This window comes from Heptranchias perlo, chromosome 8 (assembly GCF_035084215.1).
Source record: "Heptranchias perlo isolate sHepPer1 chromosome 8, sHepPer1.hap1, whole genome shotgun sequence".
NCBI lineage: Eukaryota > Metazoa > Chordata > Chondrichthyes > Hexanchiformes > Hexanchidae > Heptranchias > Heptranchias perlo.
Window position 1 is genome coordinate 18,148,700 of NC_090332.1, and position 14,378 is coordinate 18,163,077.

A 14,378-nucleotide genomic window follows, 5' to 3' on the forward strand; every position below is an offset into this window, starting at 1 on the left:
GAAAACTAATAATCCAACATCGTCACTTTGTATCAGCAGCGCCCTGTAGTAGTAATGAAGGCACTGACTATTATTAAACATGCAGACCAGAAAGTCTCAGGCTTAATCTCTGATCTATGCTAAGTTATTGTATCTCAGTCAAGGTAACAGTTGGGCCATTGATCTTGCCACCCCTGGTGGCAAAAACTCAGCCAGGATTCCTGCAACAAATTAGTATCCCATGATCCTTGCTGGAAGTGCATGTGTGTGGATGTCAGGTGAGGACAGGATCAAGCTTGTCTGTGATGTTCCCTGAGTCGAATAGCCTGCCAACACTCACTATGAAGGATCACACATGAAGAATGGTTGAGGTACCGGAGGGCTGCTGGGACAGTGGAACCCTACCCCCGTACGAGTCAACTCCTTCAGGAAAAGAGGTGAGGAAATGAGGGGAAAAATTTACCTGTCCATGTTCCATTCATTGACAGGGATATTGCTGCAAGAAATTGCCTGCTTACTTTCAAAGGTACAGGAAGAGTGGCTAAGATTGGAGATTTTGGAATGGCTCGCGATATATACAGGTAAATGAAGAGAATAATTGTTACTGTATTTAATGATCAGTACTCTTAGAACTAAAATGAAGCTATATAACTCAGATGAAGCTGACAACCTTGCATATAAAACCTATTATAACAGTTCAATCTGCTTTTTCCTATTCTACAAACGTAGAAAGTTTGTCATATTTGTCTATCAGAAAATAATAGAAAATGGGTTAAGATCATACTAGCGGTTTATCATTCTCTAAAAAATCAGTCAAGGCGCATTATGATATGTGTTAATATTCCTGTTATTGTTCTGATTATTTTAAAGACAGTAACTCTGTAACCTTAATGATATACAATTTATCCTAGTCAATCTCCTATTGCATTGCAGACGGAGTCAAGACCAAATGTAATTTTCAGGTAAAGCAGTGCTAGAAAGCAGGGGATAATTCGACCATGATGTTCAGATATAATCCAGTCCCCATTTTAAAATCGTACATTTTGTCCTTATTCTTATATATTTGATTTTATATTATCATAGTTAAAAATAGCAAAACATGATCATTTGGGAAACAAAGAATTAGAGTTGGTTGCAGCATAGGGGTTACTCTACAGTACAGGCTGAGAAGCTGGGAGACACAAAACTGAGGCACTACAATGCTGCCACTAGCAGGAGAGTGTAATTACAGCATAACAAGTTTGCACAGGCAGTTTCTTTTATATATGTGGACGTGGGAATTTATAATGGAAAAAGTTGATATAAAACTGACAAAAACGTGACAACAGGAACTAAGGTTCTGTGGACAGAAAGTGTGTGCAGACTTTTTAATATGTTATAGACGTGCTCACTGACTCAGTGATTTGTCAGGGAACATGGTAAATCCTGTTGATAATGACCACACTGGTCCTAAGAATTAAAGAGGTACTGCACTTGTCATGCAGTGCCATGAAGTCCTTCTTGTGATATATTGACCAGAACTACACACAGTATTACAGACAGGGATGAACCAATAGCCTGTATAGGCTTAGTATCACATGCTGTGATCTGTATTCTATTGCAGGTGGTATGCCTTATTTACTACTGTCACAGGTGGTTTTAGATGATCTGTCTTTTTCCTGGGCATATCTTGTATTTATGTTATAATGCTAATGTTTATTTTTCTTTCCTAATTTCATCACTTTGTATATGTTAACATTGAATTCCATTTGCCATTTCTTAGCCCAATTTCCCAATTTATCCAGATCTTTCTGCACCTGATCAACCTGCTCTTGATTATTTTCAAAGTTTACCCCCCCACCCCAAGCTTAGTATCATTTGCAATTCAGATATTGACCAGCATCAAAAGAACACTGATGTGTTCAGTAGCTAAATGCATCATCCTGTGTGTTGAGCCTTATAGACCAGCAACACATTGAAACAATCCAAAAATATCAAACACCCAGTGAGGGAAACAGTGGCACGGGAATTACTGCAATTGCTTCTGTTGTGTAGAAGTGGAGTATATTTTCCTCCATTCACTAGTATTAGTGAAAGTTTTCCCACTTTACATTCAGGCTAATTTTTTGTTAACATTGGTGAATGAAGGAAAATAAAGCCCAATATCCTTCATTTTTAACCCAATCATTTTGACAACCTTTGGGTAATTGATTATGTAAAACAGAATACTTTACCATCGCTAATTTTTTTATTTAATTGATAAGTTCATTTTTTAAGTTTGTGTAAATAAGTTTTCACTCTAACATCCAACCATTACATTTCTTTGGGGAGAATGATTTACTATTTTGTTATACCTAGTGCACACAGGAATTCTTCACCCTTATGAATTCACTATCAACAACAGACATTTTATACTCAGAGGCTTTGAAATGATGCTGTGGGATGCCAGTGCATAAATGTTAATGTTTATATCAAGTTCTTCTCTCTGCAAAGGTACTAACCCATTTTAAATAACTGGGTTAACACCTCCACTATTATCCCAAAGTAAAATGCTGAGCCAAAACATTTTGTGCTCCCAGGAGAATGGCTGTCCTGTGTACCTTAAAATGATATTGCCTAGATGGAAGTGGTGTTTATCAAAACTACTTTTGTTCTGGGAGGGAAAGAGCTGTAGATTGTGTTTGTCAGGATCATGTCATACACAAGTGATGTGGTAGTGTATTTTAACGCAGTAGGGCCTCTGTAAGTATACAAGTTACTTGCAAACTTCCAGTATGTTACATGTAAACCAAGGCTTAAATATTAATCCTATTTAAGAGCCACATTAGGCTATAAAATACAGAACATGTTAACTTTTTGAAAATAACCCTCAGAAGCAATGAAGTATTACTGACAACAGAAATACATGAAACTGGTTGCTTTAAGTCACTTTAGTGGGCAAAAAAATACCAGATCTTAACTACACCTGTAGACCTGGTCTGCTGAACTTCCACTGTACTGTACTATTAGATCACTGCCTGTAACAACTGTCAGACTACCAAATCACATTGGTTTGTTGTTTGACTCTGCAGGGCCAGTTATTACAGAAAGGGTGGTCGTGCCATGCTCCCAGTGAAGTGGATGCCACCAGAGGCCTTCATGGAAGGAATATTTACCTCAAAAACAGACACCTGGTATGTGTGCGTGTGTGTGCGTGTGTGTTTCCTGAAAAGGAGAAAATAAAAAGGCTTAAGGTAACCACTAAAATAACATACCTCAGGTATGCAACTTTGACAAGCCATAGTGTACCGACAGCACAATCGCAGAGCAAAACCAACAAAAGAGAAAGAAAGCTTCTCCTACAGTTTCGATAAGGTGTAGGTCCATTGAGGATTGAGCACCGTCCTTTCACCTCTGGAATCTTGGTTCAAATTCCAACTGCTCCCTCTGCATCATATACATGAAATGAATTTAAGCAGTCTCAACCCAGTTCCCAGAAAGCGTGGACTCAGAGCACAACCCCCGCCCCCTCCTAATTTGGGTCTCAATTGATAATCGCATTCAACAAGTTACATTTATATAGTGCCTTTAATTTAGAAAAGCATTCCAAGGCGCTTCACAGAGACATGAGGAAAACAGATGCTGAGCTGAAGGAGGAGAGGTGACCAAAAGAGATAGGCTTACAGAGGTCTTAAAGGGAGGGAATTACAGAGAGTGGGACCTAGAAAACTGAAGCCACGGCTGTTGATGTTGGGGTGAAGGGCAGGGGGAACATAGAGTTTGTGGAGGCTGTTTGTATGGCTGAAGTAGGTTACAGAGATAGGATGGGCTGGGGCCATGGAGAGATTTAAAGACAAAGATAAGAATTGAGAAAACTCAAAAGGATAGCTGTTTTGGGAAGTGAACAAAATCACATTGGTGCTGTTGAGTGGGCAGGGAACTTTTCTGAATTGGAGTTAAGTACAGGCAGCTTTAATTGGCATCTGGATTTGCTACACCTGACCTGGGAGTACTTAATGCTGATAGTGGGAGACTCATTCCCCAGCACTGACAGTCGTCATCTTGATGAGCACAAAAATTCTCCTTAAAAAAAAATCACCAAACTTCACAAAGACATGCAGGGGAACAATATAATTGGCAATAAGCATACATTGGATTCTGGATTGGTAGCTTCTGAACCCTGAATTTAATATTTGATGCATCACTGAGTGTGTTTTAAAATTAGCTGTGGGATCAGTAATTTAACAGATCTGCGCTACTTCTTAGTTACCATGTTTTTTAAAATTCATTTTTAAACTATGATGAGATACAGCCCTGAATTACTGTTGGCATGTACCTGGTAGAAGCCAAATGCCTCAAAACAGACAGGGAGGAAAAATCAGAGACAGATGTCATTAGACTGTTCATGTACTTGCTTCTAGCAGAGGGATCATTGTAGGATGCCTGATCACATGACTTCTCACCTGCTGGAGGAGCATAGCCTCGCTAGACAAAGAAAAGGAGAATGGAGAAAGGGAAGATTTTAGAGTGTATTACAACCTCAAAATGGAGGAATTTGAAAGGGTGACGTACCCTTGCAAAAACGCTATGTTGACTTTGATTTTGATTGAACTTATATTGAATTGTATAACAGACTGAGCATTGCTGTTTTGTTGCAGGTCCTTTGGAGTGTTACTGTGGGAGATCTTTTCACTTGGGTATATGCCATATCCCAGTAAGAGTAACCAAGAGGTGCTGGAGTTTGTCACCAGTGGTGGCCGAATGGACCCACCAAAAAACTGCCCTGGTCCTGTGTATGTAAATTCTTCTAGAACTGTTTTGCATCCATTTCCCTGGAAGTTTTATCTAGACAAATTAAATCTTCCTGCTATTCAATTTCAGTCTCTGGAGTAATTTGATCCTGTCTTCTTCTATCGGTGTTATTGACATTTCATTGCAATAATCTACTTGTTGACAGGCTGAGTACAGAGGTCATTGGTTAGATAGCATTTCATTGCTAAAATGGGCCTCCGATTGGCAGGCAAATAGCTGGGATTGAGATGATTCAGTTCATGTGAGTTAAATTTAATAGTGCAGCACCTCACAATTGATTTATATTGCAGCAGAGTTGCATGCAGTCTAAGACGGTGTAATGTAGCCAGAATTGTGCACAGTCCTGGTCTCCATATTACAAAAAGGATATAGAGGCACAAGGAGAAAGTGCAAAAAATATTTACAAGGATGATACCAGAACTGAGAGGTTATACCTATCAGGAAAGATAGAACAGGCTGGGGCTTTTTCCGCTGGAAAAGAGAAGGCTGTGGGGTGACCTGATAGAGGTCTTTAAGATTATGAAGGAGTTCAATAGGTTGATGTAAAGAAGATGTTTCCATTTGCGGGGGAGACCAAAACTAGGGACCATAAATATAAGATAGACGCCAATAAATCCAATAGGGATTTCAGGAGAAACTTCTTTTCCAGAGAACAGTTAGAATGTGGAACTCACTACCACTAGGAGTAGTTGATATGAATAGCATAGATGCATTTAAGGGGAAGCTAGATAAACACATGAGGGAGAAAGGAATAGAAGGATATGCGGATAGGGTTAGATGAAGAGGGGTGGGAGAAGGCTTGTGTGGATCCGTGCTGTAGATTCCAAGTAATTCTATGTAATATAAGAAGCTGCCTGCACATTACTATAAAGGGATGATGTTTAAACATGTTAGTTTTAATCACGTAATCTCAGTAATTAAAAGTTATTGAAAACTAATTTTAGTTTTTATATCTAACCTGACTCAAAGAGTTGGTTAGATATATATTAAAGGAACTGAGGCATGGCAAAAAAAACAGACTCATGTTTAACAGGACTGACTGTAAGAGTTAGCACACAGAGAAAACATTCATCCATAAGGAATTTGCACAACATTTCCTTACAAGTGGACTTATTTAGTTCTGAAGCACATTCCAAAATAAACAAACACATGGAAAAAGTTTAATTACTTTCCCTTTAACTACTGAGATTGAGTAATTTAATCTTGAAATATTTTATTTTTAACTTGAGTTGTCAGTTGAGAATGAGGGAGTAATTAGAGGCTCTGGGCTGCAGCTTGAGTAGCAGTCCATGGTCCTGATCACACCCACAGCGTTGACAGGTCGAATGGTGCACAGATAGACCAAATTTTACATGAACTGTGCCTCTGTAATTAAAGGGAATTTGGAGGCTGATTTATATATTTTTTTCCTGTGGTGGTTATTTGGGAACTGTTTGAGAATGAAATGCATAATTAACATGTCAAAGTGTAGCTACGTTTGTGTCCATGGATCTAGATTTGAAGCATTACAGTATTGTCCTCTAGTCTTTAGTATGTCAGTGGCCTTGCTGAAGACAGTTTAATGTAGGGCTGCCACCTTTTCCCAAGTCCAAAACTTGACAAGGACAGGATAGGGGCAAGGCAGAGGGCGGACTCATGGTTTCGGTTCTGATATTTTCTTTATTGCTGGTGAAAATTCTTGCAAACTTTAATGATTGTTGCCTCCACAAATGCAGCAGTGGACGATTCTCCCCCAAAATGCCCAGTAATCCATTACTGCTTCTTGGAGAGCCCAACAGAAAATGCCATTAAAAAAACTGGGCAACCCCACAAATCCCCCTATAATGTCACATTAAGAAACACAAATGGTTGCTGCCAAAAGGGCACAATGGTGCCACACACTGTTTAACTTGAATGAGGCAACCTTACTTTAGCTGAAGTTTGTTGCCGATAGTACATCATTGGCTGATGATTCTCCAAACACGTGTATAAAGACTCATATCAACAGCTTTATGTAGTTTATTGAGAAATCTAGCTAAACATCAAGGCCTACAATGTCGAACATCACCAAGGTTGAAAAAAAGTAGAAGGGAAAGCAAAATAAATTAAGAAGTAGTAATTGCACAAATCGAATTAAATATCACATATCTATAATAATGTTCTTCCTACTTTAATTTTTTTATATTTCAGGTATCGAATCATGACTCAGTGTTGGCAGCACCAACCAGAAGACAGACCTAACTTTGCAACAATATTGGAACGCATTGATTATTGTACACAGGTGACCTATATCTGTTATATCCATTTCCACAACATTCACCTGAGGAAGGAGGAAGCCTCCGAAAGCTTGTGAATTTCAAATAAAATTGTTGGACTATAACTTGGTGTTGTAAAATTGTTTACAACTGTTATACCTTTGGTGAGGTTACATTTATCCAGGACTACAGAGGTCATGGTGTTCCTAAAAAAGAATTATTGGCAGTCTTTGAGGATGTTGATAAAGATAATGTGGTGAATCTTATAAATCAAGATTTCTAAAAGTGCTTAACTAAGGTTCCTTACAGGAGCCTTATGCCAAAAATGGAAGTTCATGGCATTTAAGATGAAGTTAAGATGGAGCTAGGGACTAAATTAATAAGCAGAACCTCAAAAGTAATAATCGGTGGATTACTACCTGAGCCAAACACAAATTGGCATAGGGACAAACAGATCAGAGAGTTAAATGCATGGCTCAAAGAGTGGTGTGGGAGGAAGGGGTTTCGATTCCTGCGGCACTGGCACCAGTACTGGGGAAAGTGGGAGCTGTTCTGATGGGACGGGCTCCACTTAAACTGGGCTGGGACCAATGTCCTGGCGAATCGAATAACTAGGGCTGCAGACAGGGCTTTAAACTAAAAGGGGGGGAGGGGTCAGGTGAGGGGAAATTTAGAAATCTAATGAGAAAAATTAAGGCAATAAAACAATGTAGTGACTTGGATAAAGATAAGCAGAGTGTGGCAGGAAGGGACAGAGAATTTACTAATAATAGTGCAGCAACAAGGTCAAAGCAGGAAAAAATGGTAAAAAGTCAAAACTAAAGGCTCTTTATCTGAATACACGGAGCACTCGTAACAAGATAGATGAATTAATTGCACAAATAGAGATAAATGGGTTTGACCTAATAGCCATTACAGAGATATGGGGCCTGATTTTAGCACCCGCTATCGGGTGCGTTCTCGGCGGGGGGGCTTCGAAAATCGGAAAATCCAGGATCCCGAACGGATCCCGCCTCGATCCCGCCCACTTCCGGGTTCCCCGCTGACGCGCTGGCGTGCGCGCGCAGCCCCCGCTGGTGGGAATCCCGCAGGCAATTAAAGCCAGCGGGATGCCACTTCACAGTATTTATTTACCTATTTCAGGTCATTAACTGACCTGATTAAGGGACTGTGTGTGATTTTTGAACAACATGGGACTGTTTCCCACACTGGCGGAAACAGTCCCAGATCGAATGGACGTGTTGCAGCTGTCAGCCTGTGGCAGCTGCAAAGGTCCATTTGACAGGTGGGGGGGGGGGGGGGGGGGGGGGAGACCCTCACCCATTGCAGGAGGCCACTCTGTCACTTGGGACAAAGTTTGGCCTCCACCACCCTCCTCCTGACGGTCAAAGTCACCAACCTGCACACTTACCCCGGGGTCCGGAGACATGTACCTACCTTGCGGACCCCCTCAGATGTACATCTTGCGGATGGGGGCCGCCGTAGCTGCAGTCATGACCTCCTCGGAGGGCGAACAGCATCACCAGCCTCGCCATCCACGCCGTCCACCTCTGACACGTGGAGCTCCACAACAGAGTGCTGTGACACATCCACCTGCACAGCAGGAGAGAGGGCAACCGCAGAGAGAGATGCATCGCAAAGGGCACTACCCTCGCCACAGGTTCCACAGACCGAGGCTCAGCCTCCTGGACCTCTCTGAGCAGCCGTGGACATCTGCAGCCTCTTTCATGCCGAGCTGCTCCTGGCTGGCCCGTGCACCATCTTCCTACCTGTCGCTGTCAAAGTCACCACTGCCCTCCCGAACCTCTCCTCCGCAGCCTTCCAGGGTGCAACCGGGGACATCGCCGATGTCTCTCAGTCGTCTGCGCAGAAGAGCCCTGCAAATACACCTACACCCACTCTGCAGTGACACAATGGGAGGCATCAGTGGTGGGTCCTCATAGTGATACCCAGAAGCGGGCATTATTGCACAAACCGGACAGGATTCACGAAGACATGGCAGTAGTGGTGCCAATATAATGTGTGATGTGAGTTGTTCTGAAATTCAATATAAGTAACAACCATGACAAACCCTCAAACACCCTTGTGCATCCCCTTCATGCTCACGACATGTTTGCCTTACGCTGCCTACTGCACATATGTGATGCATGCCCTGTGGCTGCAGCACAGGTGGTGGCAGGTTGAGTGAGGCTGGCCATGAGAGAGATGCACGAGAGGGTGAGTATGGGATAGAGCCATGAGATTGTATGAGGATTGGGTTGCGTGGTAGTGGCGGGGTGAGTACTGGCGAGGTGAGTAGGTGCAGGTAAGATGAGGATGGGGTTTGAGTGGGTATGAGGGGTGATGTGACAGAGTAGTGTTGGCAGTGCCGAAGGAGATGTGGGGTGGGGGCAGTGATGTGGCAGACGGAGTGTAGGGGAAAGACTACGTGTACTCACTTTGGCTGACCTACTGAGGTCATTGGACCGCCTCCTGCACTGTGTGCAGGTGGGCGATATGTTGGTGGCGCAGGTGACCCCCTCTGCCACCTCGAGCCAGGCCTTCCTGGTGGCGGAGGCGGGCCGCTTCCTCCCGCCCGCCGGGTGGAAGATCTCTGTCCTCCCCCTCCTCCTCACCCCATGTATTGATACCTGGGGTGAGGCATCATTAAACTGGGAGCAGCCTTCCCCCTGGGCTGCTCCATGCTGTAATTTTTGCTATTTGTTGCAGCATCTGTCAGTGGAGGACTGCCCCCTTAAATAGAGCGCCTCCAGCTGACAGATCTTACTGCGCATGCGCAGCCCGCCCGACGCGCAGACCAGCAGCGGGGAACCCGGAGGAGCAGGTAAGTGGCTCCAATTAGTGGGTTACCTGCTACGATCGCGCGGGAAACCCACTAATTTCACCGGGCGCATTACCAACGCGCCCGCTTGCCCACCTGCCGGGAACCCGCACCCCTGGTAAAATCGGGCCCATGGTTGCAAAATGACCAAGGTTGCGAACTAAATATTCCAGGGTACATGACATTTAGAAAGGACAGGCAGAATGGAAAAGGAGGGGGGTGTAGCCCTAATAATAAAGGATGACATAAGGACAGTGGTGAGAAAGGATCTTGGCTCAGAAGATCAGGAAGTAGAATCAATATGGGTGGAAATTAGAAATAACAAGGGGAAGAAAACACTGGTGGGAGTAGTTTATAGACCCCCTAATAGTAGTAATACTGTTGGACAGAGTATTAATCATGAAATAATAGGAGCTTGTAACAAAGGAAATGCAGTCATCATGGGGGACTTTAATCTGCATATAGACTGGGCAAATCAAATTGGCAAAGGTAGTTTGGAAGATAAGTTCATGGAATGTATTCGAGAGAGTTTCCTGGAGCAATATGTCATGGAACCAACCTGGGAACAGGCTATTTTAGATCTTGTATTACGCAATGAGATAGGGTTAATTAGTAATCTCACAGTAAAAGAACCTCTGGGGAAGAGTGATCATAATATGATAGAATTTCACATTGAGTTTGAAAGTAACGTACTTAAATCAGAAACTGGAGTCTTAAACTCAAATAAAGCCAATTACATAGGTTTGAGGGACGAGTTGTCAAAGGTAGATTGGGAAATTAAATTAAAGTGTTTGACAGTTGAAAAGCAATGGCAAACATTTAAAGAAATATTTCAATATTCTCAACAAATATACATTCCATTGAGAAATAAAAACTCCATGGGAAAAGTGATCCACCCATGGCTAACTAAGGAAGTTAAGGAGAGTATTAGATTGAAAGATAAGGCCTATAATGTTGCCAAAAAGAGTAAAAGGCCTGGGGATTGGAAGAGTTTTAGAAACCAACAAAGGACAACGAAAAAATTGATAAAAAGGGAGAAAATAGAATATAAAAGTAAACTAGCAAGAAATATAAATACAGATTGTAAGAGCTTCTACAAGTATGTAAAAGGAAGAGAGTAGCAAAAGTAAACGTTGGTCCCTTAGATGCTGAGACAGGAGAAATTATAAACGGGAATCAGGAAATAGCAGATGCATTAAACAAATATTTTATATCTGTTTTCACAGTAGAAGACACAAAAAGCATACCAAAAATAGTAGGGAACCAAGGGGTAAATTAGAGTGAGCAACTTAAAACAATTAATATCACGAGAGAAAAAGTACTGGACAAACTAATGGGACTAAAAGCCGATAAATCCCCTGGACCTGATGGGCTACATCCTAGGGTTCTAAAAGAGATGGCTGCAGAGATAGTGGATGCATTGGTAATGATCTTCCAAAATTCTCTAGATTCTGGAACGGTCCCAGTGGATTGGAAGGTAGCAAATGTTACCCCACTATTCAAGAAGGGAGGGAGAGAGAAAACAGGGAACTACAGGCCAGTTAGCCTGACATTGGTCGTCGGGAAAATGCTGGAATCCATTATTAAGGAAGTGGTAACAGGGCACTTAGAAAATCATAATATTAGGCAGAATTAGCATGGTTCTATGAAAGGGAAATCGTGTTTGACAAATTTATTAGAGTTTTTTGAGGATGTAACCAGCAGGGTAGATAAAGGGGAACCAGTGGATGTAGTATATTTGGATTTTCAAAAGGCATTCGATAGGGTGCCACATAAAAGGTTGTTACACAAGGTAAGGGCTCATGGGGTTGGGGATAATATATTAGCATGGATAGAGGATTGGCTAAAGGACAGAATACAGAGAGTAGGGATAAACGGGTCATTCTCAAGTTGGCAGGCTGTAACTAGTGGGGTGCCGCAAGGATCAATGCTTGGGCCTCAGCTATTTACAATCTATATTAATGACTTAGATGAAGGGACCAAGTATATTGTATCCAAGTTTGCTGATGATACAAAGCTAAGTGGCAAAGCAAGCTGTGAGGAGGACACAATCTGTCTATATCACTTTGCAGACTCTTTAAGTGAGTGGGCAAGAAGGTGGCAGATGGAGTATAATGTGGGGAAATGTGAAGTTATTCACTTTGGCAGGAAGACTAGAAAAACAGAATATTGTTTAAATGGTGAGAATCTATTAAATGTTGGTGTTCAAAGGAACTTGTGTGTCCTCGTACAAGAAACACGAAGGGCTCAATTTTAAACCTAAGTTGCGGGTGCGTTGGGGGCAGGGGGGGCTGCAAAAATTGCAGCAATGCAGAACGGGTTCGGAAGCCGGCTCCATCCCGCCGACTTCCGAGTTTCCCACAGACACACCTGTGTGCGCACAGGCGTCGCGAATCCGGAAGTCCCATCAGCAATTAAAGCCGGCGGGATGGTAGTTAAAGAACCAAATGTACCTAATTGAGGTACTTAAGGCACTTTACTTGTGACCTATTAGGTAGTAAGAACAATTTTTAACTTACCTGGGCGGCTTTCCCACGGTTGCTGATTCACGCCTGGGAAGGGCTGGATCAGGCAAAAAAGAAACTAAATAAGTTAAAAAACAAACCATCGCGCAAAGTTAAAACACAAAATCCTGCTCCAATGTCTGATATCTCCCTCTCCAATCTCCCTCACTTCCGATGTCCCCCCGATCTCCCCCTCTTTCCCCTCGATCACCCCCTTTTCCCCACTGATGTCCCCCCCGATCTCCCCCTCTTCCCTCCGATGTCCCCCCCGATGTCCCCCCCGATCTCCCCCTCTTCCCTCCGATGTCCCCCCCGATCTCCCCCTCTTCCCTCCGATGTCCCCCCCGATCTCCCTCTCTTCCCTCCGATGTCCCCCCCAATCTCCCCCTCCGATATCCCCCCCCCCGATCTCCCCCTCCGATATCCCCCCCGATCTCCCCCTCGCCCCACCCCCCCGATCTCCCCCTCGCCCCACCCCCCGATCTTCCCCTCGCCCCCCCCCCCCCCGCGATCTTCCCCTCGCCCCCACCCCCGATCTTCCACTCCAGCGCTGGATGATGTCTCGCACTGTCTCTTTCTCTGCCCCCCCCCCAACCCCCCACCCTACCCCTCCCCCCGGCATTGCAGCTCCTGTTGGCAGCCAGCCTGACAATCAGGCTGGCTGCCGGGCGCAAAACCCGGAAAGAACTTTAATCACCATCAATTACACGCGATCACGTCGGAAAAGGTAAGTTTTTTTTTTATTCGGGTTTGCCACGTGCACCTTCACCCCTCCGCTACCAGCCCACCACCATTTCAAAATTGAGCCCAAAAAGTTAGTACGCAGGTACAGCAGGCAATTAGGAAAGAAAATGGCATGTTGGCCTTTATTGCAAGGGGGTTGGAGTACAAGAGTAAGGAAGTCTTACTACAGTTGTACAGGGCTTTGGTGAGACCTCACCTGGAGTACCGTGTACAGTTTTGGTCTCCTTATCTAAGGAAGGATATACTTGCCTTGGAGGCGGTGCAACAAAGGTTCACTAGATTAATTCCTGGGATGAGAGGGTTGTCCTATGAAGAGAGATTGAGTAGAATGGGCCTATACTCTCTGAAGTTTAGAAGAATGAGAGGTGATCTCATTGATAACTATAAGATTATGAGGGGGCTTGACAGGGTAGATGCTGAGAGATTGTTTCCACTGGCTAGAGAGTCTAGAACTAGAGGGCATAGTCACAGGATCAGGGGTCGGCCATTGAAGATTGAGATGAGGAGGAATTTCTTCACTCAGAGGGTTGAGAATCTTTGGAATTCTCTATCCCAGAGGGCTGTGGATGCTGAGTCATTGAATATATTCAAGGCTGAGATGGGTAGATTTTTGGACTCTAGGGGAATCAAGTGATATGGGGATCGGGCTAGAAAGTGGAGTTGAGGTCGAAGATCAGCCATGATCTTATTGAATGGCGGAGCAGGCTTGAGGGGTTGTATGGGTTAGGGTTTAGGGTATGGCCTTCTCCTATTTCTTATGTTCTTATATTCTTATAAATTGGATTATTAATTAGCTAGGTAAAAGGAAACATAGGGTCATTATCAATGGAAATAATTCAAGTTCATAGAGAAGAATTCCAAGGAACTGATACTGACACTCTGTTGAGACCACACGTGGAGTAGTGGATTAATACAGAGGCACAGAAAGGACTCAAGGAAAATCAGTACAGGCCTTAAATCAAAGAAGTGAAGAGAGCGAATTCATCAAATCTGTTCCCATTAGGAAAAAGGACAGGTTTCAATTTTTTTCTTAAATCATGAAGGGGAGTAATTTTTTAATTTGTTCTTGAGATGTGGACAAAACTGCCAAGCAGTATTTATTACCCATTTTTAGTTGCCTTGAGGGCATTAAGAGTCAACCACATAGAGTGGGACTGGAGAGACGTGCAAGCTCCAGATACATTTTTATAAAAACCCAGCAACTTTCTTGGTGATTTCACATGGTGGAATTTGAACTCAAAACCTGTGGTTTGCTAGTGTAGTACTATAACCACTAGGCCACCACATGTTTGTTGTATGGGAGCAGGTATGGAGGGGATTGGTCAT

General features: G+C 43.2%; 1 protein-coding gene across 1 annotated transcript in view; it reads left to right on the forward strand.

Moving 5' to 3' along the window:
* Positions 1 to 14,378, forward strand: part of LOC137324450 (ALK tyrosine kinase receptor-like) — a 693,114-nt gene that overhangs the window by 677,024 nt on the left and 1,712 nt on the right. The window contains exons 25-28 of the mRNA XM_067988728.1: positions 468 to 560; positions 3,030 to 3,131; positions 4,596 to 4,730; positions 6,919 to 7,009. Of these exons, the coding sequence (XP_067844829.1) occupies positions 468 to 560; positions 3,030 to 3,131; positions 4,596 to 4,730; positions 6,919 to 7,009 (421 nt within the window). The remainder of the gene's footprint in view (positions 1 to 467; positions 561 to 3,029; positions 3,132 to 4,595; positions 4,731 to 6,918; positions 7,010 to 14,378) is intronic.